We start from the raw sequence: 13671 nt of genomic DNA, 5'->3' as shown, positions 1-13671 counted from the left end.
CTCTCATAATCTTGTAGACTTCTATCAGGTCTCCCCTCAACCTCTGTCGTTCCACTGAGGACAAACCAAGTTTCTCCAACCTCTCCTCATAGCTAATGCCCTCCATACCAGGCAACATCCTGGTAAATCTTTTCTGTACCCTCTCCAAAGCCTCCACATCCTTCTGGTAGTGTGGCGACCAGAATTGAACACTATATTCCAAGTGCTGCCTAACTAAGGTTCTATAAAGCTGCAACATTACTTGCCAATTTTTAAACTCAATGCCCCGGCCGATGAAGGCAAGCATGCCGTATACCTTCTTGATTACCTTTTCCACCTACATTGCCACTTTCAGTGAGCTGTGTACCTGTACACCCAGATCCCTTTGCCTATCAATACTCTTAAGGGTTCTGCCATTTACTGTATATTTCCTGTCTGTATTAGACCTTCCAAAATGCATTACCTCACATTTGTCCGGATTAAACTCCATCTGCCATCTCTCTGCCCAAGTCTCCAACTGATCTATATCCTGCTGTAACCTCTGATGGTCCTCATCGCTATCCGCAAATTCACCAACCTTTGTGTCGTCCGCAAACTTACTAACCAAACCAGTAACATTTACCAGGCACTTTAAAGTCTCACTTTCACTTGTTAAATATGAGCATTTTGATGGCATTTTTATTGGCACCAATAAATGTTATTGCACCCCACAGCTGTGACTAATACAAGACTCAGGAGCTCTTTATTTGCTGGTGTGGATCAACTCTCCAGATGCCAGGACTGCACTGGATAGCTTGTCAGGAGTTTAATCAGAATCTTAATGACTGGTAGATATTTGTTAGGATTCTTGTTTAATATCTCTTTACCAAAACTGCTTTGTTTCCAGCAACATTTGGAACATTCCATTTGATTTATTGAATAAAAACATTAGTCGGCTGGAAAGACTGTTGAACATCCTACTTTAAACATGCCAGGGTTCACCCACCCCAAATATTTTTGTCGGAATTCCCCACTTAAAGATGAGCAGGCAGTGTGTAAACGGTACTAGATCAGTTTAGTTTAAACCTTTATTTAGATATTGAGAACAATCCCAATGTATCCCTGTCCATTTTCTGCTGTATCATTTGTTAGTACAGTAATCTGTTAATTGTTGGGGAATTTTGGCGGCATGGTGGCACAGTGGTTAGCACTGCTGCCTCACAGCACCAGGATCCCAGGTTCAGTTCTGGCCTTGGGTCATTCACTGTCTGTGTGGAGTTTGCACATTCTCCCCGTATCTGCGTGGGTTTCCTCCGGGTGCTCTGGTTTCCTCCCACACTCCAAAGATGTGCGGGTTAGGTTGATTGGCTATGCTAAATTGCCTTTTAGTGTCGGAGGATTAGCAGGGTAAATGTGTGGGGTTGCAGGAATAGGCCCTGGATGGGATTGTAGTTGGTACAGACTCAATGGGCTGAATGGCCTCCTTCTGTACTGTTGGGATTGTATATTCTTTATGATTATATATATATCTCTGATTAGGCTCCAACAGGAATGTACTTATTCCGACCTTCACTGGAGGGGCCCTCCACATTGATGTCATTGGTGAAAGGTCCTCACTACACTTCTACTGTGAAAATCAAGGCGCTCAAATCATTCACTGGCTGCAGCTGGTGGCATGCAGTGGCAGCGACTTACAACATCTGCCATGGCAGCCCCAGAACCCGGGAGATATCTCCACCCCCCTTCCCCCACCCACCCTGAGGCCCTACATGGGTGTTCAATGCTCCCTTACCCCCACCCAGAAGAGGGCCCAGGTGCCAGCGTGCATGTGGAGCTCAGATAGGAGTCATTCTAGTTTGCACTAGAGCAAGTTTAAAGTTTATTTATTAGTGTCACAAGTAGGCTTACATTAACACTGCAATGAAGTTACTGTGAAAATTCCCTAGTCGCCAAACTCAGGTGCCTGTTCGGGTACACTGAGGGAGAATATAGCATGGCCAATGCACCTAACCAGCACATCTTTCAGACTATAGAGCTCCCAGAGGAAACACACGCAGAGACAGGGAGAAAGTGCATGCTCTGCGCAGACCGTGACCCAAGCCAGGAATCGAACCGGGTCCCTGGCGTTGTGAGACAGCAATGCAAACCATTGTGCCACCGTGCCACCTAAGTTGTTATTTGACACAGTTGAGGCATTACATATTTTTAGAAAATCTCTTTTAAAGGTTTTTTTAAATCGTTTAAATAAAGTTTGAAGACTGTTTCGGAATGGCCCCAAGCTTCCAGACAGAATTGTGAATTTCTGACTGGGTCAACTCTTCTGAGAGGATGAAAGAGAATCTTTCATTTAGTTATGTTTTGCTGTGGCCTCAGACAGGAGATAATGAAGCTGTGTTGACACCGCATTGTAAGAATGAAAACTTTGCCTTAGCCAGGACCAGAGGTGTGAGAAGGGCTTTTTGAAATGTTGATGCCTTATTAGGGAGATGACTCTTTGATTTGATTTGATTTATTATTGTCACATGTATTAGTATACAGTGAAAAGTATTGCTTCTTGCGCGCTGTACAGACAAAGCATTCTGTTCATAGAGAAAGAAATGAGAGAGTGCAGAATGTAGTGTTACAGACATAGCTAGGGTATGGAGAAAGATCAACTCAAAGTGAGGTAGGTCCATTCAAAAATCTGATGGCAGCAGGGAAAAAGCTGCTCTTGAGTTGGTTGGTACATGACTTCAGACTTTTGTATCTTTTTCCCGACGGAAGAAGGTGGAAGAGAGTAATCCAGGGTGGGTGGGTTCTTTAATTATGCTGGCTGCTTTGCTGAGGCAGCAGGAAGTGTAGACAGAGTCAATGGATGGGAGGTTGGTTTGCGTAATGGATTGGGCTGCATTCACGACCTTTTGTAGATAGAGGAAAGGCATGGAGAAACAGCCACCACTTCCCTGCTCGAAGTAACCAAGCAGTTTGAAAGTGCCAAGCCTGCAGAATCAGAAAAAAGAAAGCCTCTTTACACTCTGAAAACCCCGAACACGCCAACTGAACTGACAAATTAAAGCAACCTCCAGCCATTCAACAACTGCAGGGACATCTCTACAACCTCAAGAACTTCAGGCAAGGGCAGCACAGTGGTTAGCTCTACTGCTTCACAGCACCATTGACCCGGGTTCAATTCCGACCTCAGGATCCCCGTGTGGAGTCTGCACGTTCTCCCGTGTCTGCATGAGTTTCCTCCGGGTGCTCCAGTTTCCTCCCACACTCTAAAGATGTGCGGGTTAGGTTAAACGGCCATGCTCAATTGCCCCTTCACAGAGTAAATACGTGGGTTTAGGGAGGTAGAGCCTGGGTAGGATTGTTTTCGGTGCCGGCTCACGAGGCTGAATGGCCTCCTTCGGCACTGTAGGGATTCTATGAATGCAACTTATCAACTTCAACACATATCAGGCTTGTGCCTAACAGAGATTCATCTTGAATTACATTTCTACATCTCGTTTTATTTTGATTTGTAACCAATCTTTGTGTGTGCATGTGTTAGTAACTTTATCTTTCCTGAAGTAACTTCTAGATAAATAAAATAAGTGAAATAAACTATTTTTTTCTTTTTCAAGTCAAAAGGCTGGGTTATTTTTAAAAATTGAATTATTCACCCCAAGGGTAAAATAAACACACCCACATACAAACACGTTGTTTATGGGTGACTGAGGGGAAACATTTTTAAAGTGTCTGTCACACAATGATACAATGTACCTATTTGACTGGTGTATAATTTTAAACATCTTGAAATGTGACAAACTAAAGCTTTTTCTTCATTCATGGGATGTGGGCATTGCTGGCTAGATTTATTGCTCATCCCTAATTGCCCTTGAGAAGGTGGTGGTGAGCTGCTTCACAGCTCCAGGGACCTGGGTTCAATTCCCGTCTTGGGTCACTGTCTGTGTGGAGTTTTCACATTCTCCCCGTGTCTGTGTGGGTTTCCTCCGGGTGCTCCGGTTTCCTCCCACAGTCCAAAGATGTGCGGGTTAGGTTAATTGGCCATGCTAAATTGCCCCTTGGTGTCCCGGGATGCGTAGGTTGGAGGGATTAGCGGGTAAAATATGTAGGGGTATGGGGATAGGGCCTGGGTGGGATTGTGGTCGGTGCAGACTCGATGGGCTGAATGGCCTTTTTCTGCACTATAGGGATTCTATGATTCTATCATTCTATGAGTCAATGCTGAAGGTGGTAGATGCGCTGTCATTAAAGTGGGTTACTTTGCCCTGGATGGTGTCAAGCTCCCTGAGTGTTGTTGGAGCGGCACTCATCTGTGCAAATGGAGAGCATTCCATTGCACTCCTGACTTGCACCCTGTAGATGGTGGATGGGCTTTGGAGTGTCAGGAGGTGAGTTAATCTCTGCAGAATTCCCAGCGTCTGACCTGCTCATGTAGCCACAGTATTTATATGGCTTTGTCCAACTCAATATCTGGTTAATGTTAACCCCCCTACGCCCCAGGATGTTGATGGTTGAGGATTCAGTGATGGTAATGCCGTTGAATGTCACGGGGAGATGGTTGGAATCTCTCTCATTGGAGATGGTCATTGCCTGTATAGCGTGAATGTTACTTGCCACTTATCCGCCCGTTCTGAATGTTGTCCAGGTCTTGCTACATATGGGCATGGACTGCTTCAGTATCTGAGGAGTTGCAAATAGTGTGGAAAATTGTGCAATCACCAGCAACCATCAGTAAGCCAATTTGTTTTTCCTTTCTAACTAATCATTTATAGGAATTGATATTTTATATAATCTTTAACTATTGATTTCAATTGTATCTCAGTCAAATCACTATTAAAATTATTCGAAAAGCTCCCAAATGGTTTACATGAAAATTCAAAAACTGCCGTAAGCTGACAGCTCAGAGATGGATTCTTTATTTCTGTTCAGAAAATCATTGGCGATTCAAAGTAATGTTTTACAGCAGTTATCTAGTAATCCATCATTCGCCTGAAAGATCCAATTGTTGAACAAGAGCTGCCCCAGTCGCTGAATCTTCTGTATTCACCGGGTCTCATGAAGTACTGTCGGCCTCTGTAGTTGGGCTGTTCATAGAAGATCCAGTAACCGTCCATCACATGGGAGGAGTTAATGTCACGGTAACGGAAACGATCGTAGACAGAGGGACAGTCATCCATGAATTCCATCATCTGTCCCCCAAAGTCAGGTCTCTCGTAAATTCTCATTTTGTAGTTTCCACCTTGGTACTGTAATATAGAATGAGAGAATCTGAGAATAGTACAGCAGAATAAGAGGCCATTCAGCCCATCAGACTTTATCAAATCGCAATTCGGTTAGTCCAATGCCCACAACCTTTCCCCAAACTCCTTCAATTTTACACCTTCAAGTATTTAACCAATTACCCTTTGAAGTTGATGACTGAAACACTATCTATCAGCCTATCTGATAGTGAATGTGAAACCTATTAAGTTCATGAGTTTTTATTTTTGAACGGTATATTTAATTTTTGATGAAATGGAGGAATGAAGAAGGATCATCTGACTTGTTCTAAATTCGACTGACTAAACTTGGTTAAACTTTGATTGTTAAAGGTGACTGGGAAGAAAGTGCAAGGTATTCACATTTGTAGACAATGGCAGAAACGTTTCTGCTGGCAGTGGATAGATTGCTCGTCTTGATAGTCCTAGGAAGGTGTTCAGAATATTTTATAAATGGTTATACTTTAATTGCCTATTTAGTTTAATATGGAATTAAGTTGGGACTCTAAAGGATAACTAATCAGCATTTCTATCTGGATACAAAACATGCATGATCCACATTGCATTGGAGATGGGTTTTGAGAGGGGAAGGGCTTTGAGAGAGGAAGTTATTTGTAGAATTGGGATTCAAGCTTTCCTAAAGATATCCTTGAAACTCACAGACAAGTCAGTCTGTCAACATCTGAGAGAGAGAAAGCAGTTAAAGGCAGTCAGTCTCTTTTGTTCATCACATAAGAATGCAGGGAGGAGCTTACGTTCAAATTGTAAAGGCCAAATTCACAAGGATTTAGAATGAGGCTGGAGGATTTGCCTAACTCGAGCTAGAGGGAGAATGTCTAGGGAAAACTCTTACCATGAAAGATAGTTCTGGAGTTAAATTTCACCAGGCTGGGAAAGGAACATAACAGAAGTAAACCCTCTGGAGAATTACTCTGAACTGGTTCTGGGGAGAATAGAGTGTCTACTTAAAAGGCAGTGTGAAATATAACCATAGCATGGGATTTTAAGTGTGATAAAAGTTAAGGGAGAAAGTTTTCTCCATTGTTTAAAGTATAAGTTGCCTATAAAATAATGTTTAGCTAATTTTACTTTCAGTTTGCTTGTTACAATAAAAGTCTTAAAATGGAGTTTGTAACATTGTAGGAAAAATGTTTTGCTCATGTCACCTCTGGTTCTTTTGCCAATCACTTTAAATCTCTAGTTACTGACACTTCAGGAATTGGAAACAGTTTGCCTTTATTTACTTTATGTACCTTTCATGTTTTCAAACATTTCTATTAAATCTCATCCATTCTTCTGCACTCCAAGAAGGACAACTTAATTTTCTTAAATCTATTCACCATCTAATCTTCTATCCCTGGAGTCACCCTAGTGTATCTCATCTCTACCCCTCCAAATGCTTGATCTCCTTCTTAAAGTATGGCATCCACAATGGATACAATCGTTCAGTTGGGACCAAATTACGGGATTTGCCAGTCTTGAGATGAGCGTGGCCGGAAAATCCCACCCATAAAGTTGGCACCCAGCTGAATGCGACCATGCTTATCATTACAGCAACACTACACTCAACACCATTCTCTTGGCTCCCTGTCCTGACAAACATCACTCCTTCACATATCTGCCAACTTGCAACAACCCACAAAATGATAGAAACAATTTGCAATGCCTCCCCCCGCTCCAACTCACACCTGCCACTTCATGCTGACCTAGTTAGCCCACTCAAGCTACAACTCCCATCAAGAAGGCTGTTCTGGAAAAAATGCTCCCACACAAGACTTAAATGCAAATTCCACCTGGACAAATGAATGGGAATCCTTGGACACGGCAAACAAGTATATGGTCTTAAACCCAACCCAACAGCTGCCTGGTTTCAATCTTCCAATGAAAGAGTGGTCCACCTTCAACAGGTTCAGACCTGGCCCCTGCTTGGCCAACCTCCACAGATGGGGCATTAGTGTCAGCCACCTATGTGCCTTTGGGAAAGAGAAAACTATGCATCACATCATAGAAGAATGTCCAATCCACAGATTCAGCGGAGGCCTATTCACACTCAACAGGGCAGAACCAGGAGAAACTGCATGGCTTAGGTACTTCGCATTCGCTAAATAAATAAATAATCAAAAACAACAGTGGCCTAAGTACCAAACCTCCCCAGAATGCCAATGAATATCTCTCTCCTGTCCAAATACCAGCCATGTTTTCTATCCCGTAACCAATTTTGTATTCATGCGGTTTCTGTTGCTTTTATCACATGGGCTTCAATTTTGCTGCCAAACATTAAATAAGATCATATCTGCGATGAGACTGAGAGTATATAGGGTGAGATTTTCCATTCCCCAGTGACATGTTTTCCGAGCAGTCAGCTCGCAATTGGCCGACTGTGGGATCTTCCAGTCCTGCCGCTAATGTCTATGGTATATAGCGCAACTCGCCCATGCTGCCACTGGGGAATATGCTGTTGGAGCGGGAGGAAGCGCTGCCTTTGGCGGGACTGGAAAATCCCACCAGCAGGAAGGGCTGGAAAATCCTGACTCTACAGACTAATATAAAACAGACCACATCAAAGGAATAACAGGGCTGTTGTAAAAGTAACAGCATTTAGAGGACTTAATTTGTCTTTGCTCCATCCATTTGTTTATTCTGAATAGAAAGTGCAGATCACTGAGCAACACATTTATTGAAAGTATACAGAACCTCAGTGGTGAGTAGAATAGTGCAACTATTGATTTTTTACATGCATGGTAACTAGATCTGATGTGACATCAGTTGTCTTTGTATTTTCATCTTGGCACTAGTTATTTTACTCCAGTAGGTTAGTAAGTGTCAGCCCCCAGTGGAGCTGCTGCCATATTTAACAATTTACCCTTTCTCTAGCACTGATACTTTGCAGGCAAGTTGGAGAAGAGCTAGCCGGCTGAATCGTCATTTTAATTTAGTCTTGCCATAAGATCAATAGCAGGAATAGAAAAAGTTATTGGAGTAGATACAGTATGTGGCAAGTACAGAATATCAGTATCACTGTGGCAATATCTGAAATCAATGTAAGCTATTAGTTTGTGTCCGAAGTATACTACTGGTATTAAAACTTCTTTGATATAATCGTTGGATAAAGGAGCTGTCCTGTTTAATAAAACCTCATAAATAGAATCATAGAAACCCTACAGTGCAGAAGGAGGCCATTCGGCCCATCGAGTCTGCACCGACCACAATCCCACCCAGGCCCTACCCCCACATACTTACCCGCTAATCCCTCTAACCTACACATCCCAGGACTCTAAGGGGCAATTTTTAACCTGGCCAATCAACCTAACCCGCACATCTTTGGACTGTGGGAGGAAACCGGACCACCCGGAGGAAACACACGCAGACACGAGGAGAATGTGCAAACTCCACACAGACAGTGACCCGAGCCGGGAATCGAACCCGGGACCCTGGAGCTGTGAAGCAGCAGTGCTAACCACTGTGCTACCGTGCCGCCCAAATAAAGAGATGAAACAACAGTTCTAAAGAAAAATGAGTTGTATAACCATTAAACAAGTTAGTCAAGTTTGTATCTTACGTGTGGGTAGGTGCGACATGACCTGATGTTGTCATTGAATCCCATCCAGCGCTGGTAGTCAGGATATTCTCCCCTGCTCAGAACATACTGGTATCCCGTGTAATTGGGTTTCTCATACAGTACCCACCAGTCACTGTCCACACGGATGGAGTTACAGCGGCTGAAGTATGAGTGCAGGTCAGCACAGTCAGTGCTGCACTCATAGTGCCGACCCTGGAAGTTCCTGTCCTCGTAGAAGGTGATCTGCAGAAAGCAGTTAAATTATAAATCAATAATTTAACAAGGTGAGGTACTTTAGTATGGAATAAAAATGGAAAATGCCACATGTGAACTAAAAGCGTGAAGGTTACCTTTCCCATTTTGTGTTCTCAGTTGCTCGCTGAATGTGTCTCTGTTTTCTACAGAACGGTATTTATAGTCTGGACTGGAAGGTCAATGTAAAGAATGCATTATTATTCTGATGACTCAGAGCTATACATCAGCAAAAAAAACAATAGAGAATTTCCATACAATGCGAATGCTATTCCTGTAGATATATTTAAAGACCAGTCATCAGATCTTTTCATTTTGCTTTGACCTCATTTTAATTATTCTGTCACTGAATTACTGAAGGAGAGTTCATGATGCTTCTCAAATCTAATGATATGACATGCATTCAAAATGTTGAATGTCCAACTCTTTTAAATATGATCAAAAGTTTTTATAAAGTTTATTTTATTAGTGTCACAATTTGGCTTCCATTAACACCGCAATGAAGTTACTGTGGAAATCCCCTAGTCGCCACACTCCAGCACCTGTTCGGGTACACTGAGGGAGAATTTAGCATGGCCAATGCACCCAAGCAGCACATCTTTCGGACTGTGGAAGGAAACCGGAGCACTCGGAGGGAACACACGCAGACACAGGTAGAACGTGCAGACTCCGCACAGACAGTGACCCAAGCTGGGAATTGAACACAGGTCTCTGGTACCACCGTGCCACCCAAGAAGTGAGGGCTCATTTGGGATTTGAAACCGAGACCTCTTGCATACTCATTTAGTGAGGACCCCGAAGCGAGTATCATACCTCTAGACCAGCGAGCCCAGAGATCATTCTATTGAATTTGTGTTCCTTGTTTCTTTCCTTAAAACCACTACTTTTTCCTCTGTATTTACCAAAAACGAATGTAGAACAGGCATGGGAAATTGGTTGAAATTGGCCTCAGCTTAAGCAAAATCTATGCATTCATCAAGTTAATGATGTTGGTTCATAGGTTTTGCGACACTTATCAATGCTTTTCCACTGCTGTAGTGTGAAAGTATTTTCTACTCCAGCCCTTGACATTCTGATCCTGAAATCATTTAGACTTATGCGCTGAATCACAGTAACTTCATTGCAGTGTAAGCCTACTTGTGACCCAAATAAATAAAATAAAGGTATTGACTCTTTCTCAAACTCACTCTTAGCATGGTTTATTACTAAATCTGCTGACTGCAATTGTTTAAATAGGGCTTCCAATTGTTTGACATGATCTTTTCACGTGTTGCTGTAAATCAGTATGTGATCCAAGTAAACCACATAGTTAGGAACATTAGTGAGTACTTGATTCATTTTTGGGAAGTGGCTGCAGCATTTTCTAGCCCGACTGGCATTACTTGGCATTGGTACAGTCCACTTGGTGAGACAAAAGCCGAGATCTCCCTTGCTCATGGCATTAAAGGTACTTGCCAGTCTCGTTTCAACAAATCTATCTTGGTAAGGAATGTGGCATTGCCAACACTGTCAATACAATCTTCGAAACGAGGGACTGACAGGAATCTGCTTTTGTTACTGCATTCACCTTTTTCCAACCTGTAAAGAATCTGGTTGCCCCATCAGTTTAGACACCAACACAACTGGAGCACTGCATCTGGTACAACCAGGCTTGAGTTAGGTGATTTTCTATTGAAATTTCGCTGTCACTTGAGCTTTTATGTCTGGACTTAAATGATAAGCTGATGTTTTGGCGGTGAAAACTCGCCTATGTCCACATCATTCAAGGCTGAAGTTGTACACCCTGCTTTATCCCTACAGTTTCCTTTAAATTCTGCAAGAACTTCACTAGGTCCTCTCTTTGTCCTGACTCTAAATATGGGGCAGAATTTTACAATTTTTCTTTGAAAGAGCTGTCTTGCGCGGGAAAAGTAGAGGGCTGCCTTGTCATGTTTTTCCTTCACATTTTAAACACTTCAAAAACAATGGAAGGGGCGAGTCCCACAATGCCAGGCTGGTGGAGCGAGTTCTGATACAGCCCGCCAGCAGCATAGGATCTTGAAAAATCGGAGAACCCCCAATGGCCGTGAAACAAATCCTCCCACCACAGACATGGAAACTCCTCCCTACCAACCAACCCCCACCAGCCCCCACAGACACGAAACCCTGCCCCACACGGTCACATACCTCCACCCTATGGAACACCCATTGGCACTCCAGGGTGCAGTGCCTGGGCAGTGCCAGAGTTCTGTACTGGGGGCTGAACTCACCTGTGCAGTTCCAGCAGGCTCTGTTCGGCAGTTGCACGTTGATGCGCGATATAACACACGAGAGGCTGGATGTACTCGGGAAATAAAGGCTTTTATTGCCAACAATAACAGAGCTACCATATACAGTATATGATCCCAGACTAAAGGGTCACCAGGCAGAGCAGTGACCTTTATACCTCTCCCAGGAGGCGGAGCCGACTGGGGTGTACCATAAGGACTATATTAACAGGTAGAACAGCCCAACCCTAACCCCAACAGTAACATATCTACAGACTCATAGTACTGGCCAGACCATCGCTCAGCACTACCTGGTGGGAACCAACAATGGTTCACCACATTCACCCCTCCTTTGAAAACAAAGGCCGGCGGGGTACAAACACAGAACAATTGTTCATCTGTCTATAAGTTCAAGCGGTCTTGGGGACCGCACCGTCGCTGTGACCTCCTCAACACCGGCGATGACACCGGTTCAGGCAATCGCGGTGACGTTCTCTCCAAGGCGATGTCCAGCGACTCCTCCAGTGCCTCACGGGCCGGTAGACCACGAGGTGGTGACAATCCGCTGAACTCGGGCACGCCTTGAAGTGGCGACAATCTTCTGGACTCAGGCAAGCTGTACACGGGAGTAAGAGGGTTAAGTGGTGGTCCCGATACTGCCCGTGCGTATCAGGAGGGGAAATAATGGTTGGGGGGGTCTCAAACAGGAGGTGTGGGAGCGACAGGGGTTTCCAAGCCCCCTGCTGGCGCTAGATCTCGAATCGAGACGGTGTCCTCTCGCCCATCAGGATATGCCACGTAGGCATACTGAGGGTTGGCGTGGAGGAGATGGACCTGTTCAACCAAAGGGTCGGACTTGCGGGTCCTAACATGTTGCCGCAGGAGGACAGGTCCTGAGTACGTCAACCAAGACGGTAATGAGGTCCCAGAGGAAGACTTCCTAGGGAATGAAAACATTCTCTCATGAGGAGTAGCGTTGGTTGCCATACACAGGAGTGAGCGTATGGAGTGGAGCGCATCAGGGAGCACCTCTTGCCAACGGGAGACTGGAAGACCTTTAGACCTCAACGCCAGTAAGACAGCCTTCCAGACCGTAGCATTCTCTCGTTCGACCTGTCCGTTACCCCTTGGGTTGTAGCTCGTGGTTCTACTTGAGGCAATCCCATATGAGAGCAGGTATTGCCTCAAGTCATCGCTCATGAACGACGAGCCCCTATCGCTGTGGATATAACAGGGGTAACCGAACAGGGTGAAAAGATCACGAAATGCCTTGATAACCGTGGCAGCGGTCATATCAGAACAGGGAATGACAAAGGGGAATCGTGAGTACTCATCAACCACATTGAGGAAGTACACGTTCCGATCTGTCGAGGGAAGGGGGCCCTTAAAGTCCACACTCAGTCTTTCGAATGGACGAGTGGCCTTAACGAGTTGTGCCCTGTCAGGTCGGTAAAAGTGCGGTTTGCATTCCGCGCATACCCGGCAGCTTCTGGTTATGGACCTGACATCCTCCACCGAGTAGGGTAGATTCCGGGGTTTTATGAAGTGGTAGAGCCGAGTGACCCCCGGATGGCAGAGGTCATTGTGGAGAGCCTGCAATCGATTCTCCTGCATACTAGCGCATGTTCCACGCGACAGGGCATCCGAGGGCTCGTTGAGCTTCCCTGGACGATACATGATATCATAATTGTAGGTGGAGAGTTCGATTCTCCACCTCAAGATCTTATCATTCTTGATATTACCCCGTAACGTGTTGTTGAACATGAATGCCACGGACCACTGGTCCGTGAGCAGAGTGAACCGTTTTCCCGCCAAGTAATGGTGCCAATGCCGGACGGCCTCCACAATGGCCTGGGCCTCCATTTCCACCGCCGAATGTCGAATTTCAGGGCCTTGGAGGGTGCGAGAAAAAATGGCGACGGGCCTGCCCGCCTGGTTAAGTGTGGCGGCCAGGGCGAAATCAGATGCATCACTCTCCACCTGGAAGGGGATGGACTCATCGATAGCGTGCATCGTGGCTTTCGTGATGTCGGCTTTTATTCTTGCAAAGGCTAAGCGAGCCTCTGGTGCTCGGGGAAAAGAGGTAGACTTGATGAGCGGACGGGCTTTGTCCGCGTAATTGGGAACCCACTGTGCGTAGTATGAGAAGAAGCCTAAGCATCTTCTCAGTGCTTTTGCACTAGTGGGCAGGGGAAGTTCGAGGAGAGGACGCATACGGTCTGGATCAGGGCCAAGGACCCCGTTTTCCACCACGTATCCGAGGATAGCTAGGCGGCGCGTGCGAAATACACACTTCTCCCTGTTGTAGGTCAGATTCAGGCGAGATGCAGTTCGTAAGAATCTAAGAAGGTTGGCATCGTGGTCCTGCTGGTCATGGCCACAGATGGTGACGTTATCCAGGTACGGGAAG

At 45.0% G+C, this 13671-nt stretch overlaps 1 protein-coding gene across 3 annotated transcripts; it reads right to left on the bottom strand.

The window, feature by feature from the left end:
* Nucleotides 1-4916: 4916 nt before the first annotated feature.
* On the bottom strand, nucleotides 4917-9122 carry LOC144503805 (gamma-crystallin M2-like). Of its 3 annotated transcripts, none has more exons than XM_078228717.1 (4): nucleotides 9114-9122; nucleotides 8764-9006; nucleotides 8666-8669; nucleotides 4917-5185 (listed from the first exon to the last, which is right to left on the bottom strand). In XM_078228717.1, exons 1-4 carry the CDS (start codon nucleotides 9120-9122, stop codon nucleotides 4917-4919), a joined length of 525 nt encoding a protein of 174 aa, XP_078084843.1. The 3 variants fall into 3 exon arrangements, with proteins under 3 accessions (XP_078084843.1, XP_078084844.1, XP_078084842.1); XM_078228718.1 differs by lacking the exon at nucleotides 8666-8669 and adding an exon at nucleotide 8478; XM_078228716.1 differs by lacking the exon at nucleotides 8666-8669 and having other exon boundaries at nucleotides 4917-5192.
* Nucleotides 9123-13671: the final 4549 nt, after the last annotated feature.

The sequence above is a fragment of the Mustelus asterias genome, chromosome 14 (assembly GCF_964213995.1).
Source record: "Mustelus asterias chromosome 14, sMusAst1.hap1.1, whole genome shotgun sequence".
NCBI lineage: Eukaryota > Metazoa > Chordata > Chondrichthyes > Carcharhiniformes > Triakidae > Mustelus > Mustelus asterias.
This window is presented reverse-complemented; position numbering and strand designations above follow the sequence as displayed.

What these genes read in the sequence shown, in the direction of transcription:
- LOC144503805 (XM_078228716.1), bottom strand. An exon ending in CATGTCGCACCTACCCACAC is followed by an intron (nt 5,193 to 8,763) that starts GTAAGATACAAA and finishes TCTATATTACAG; the next exon opens with TACCAAGGTGGAAACTACAA.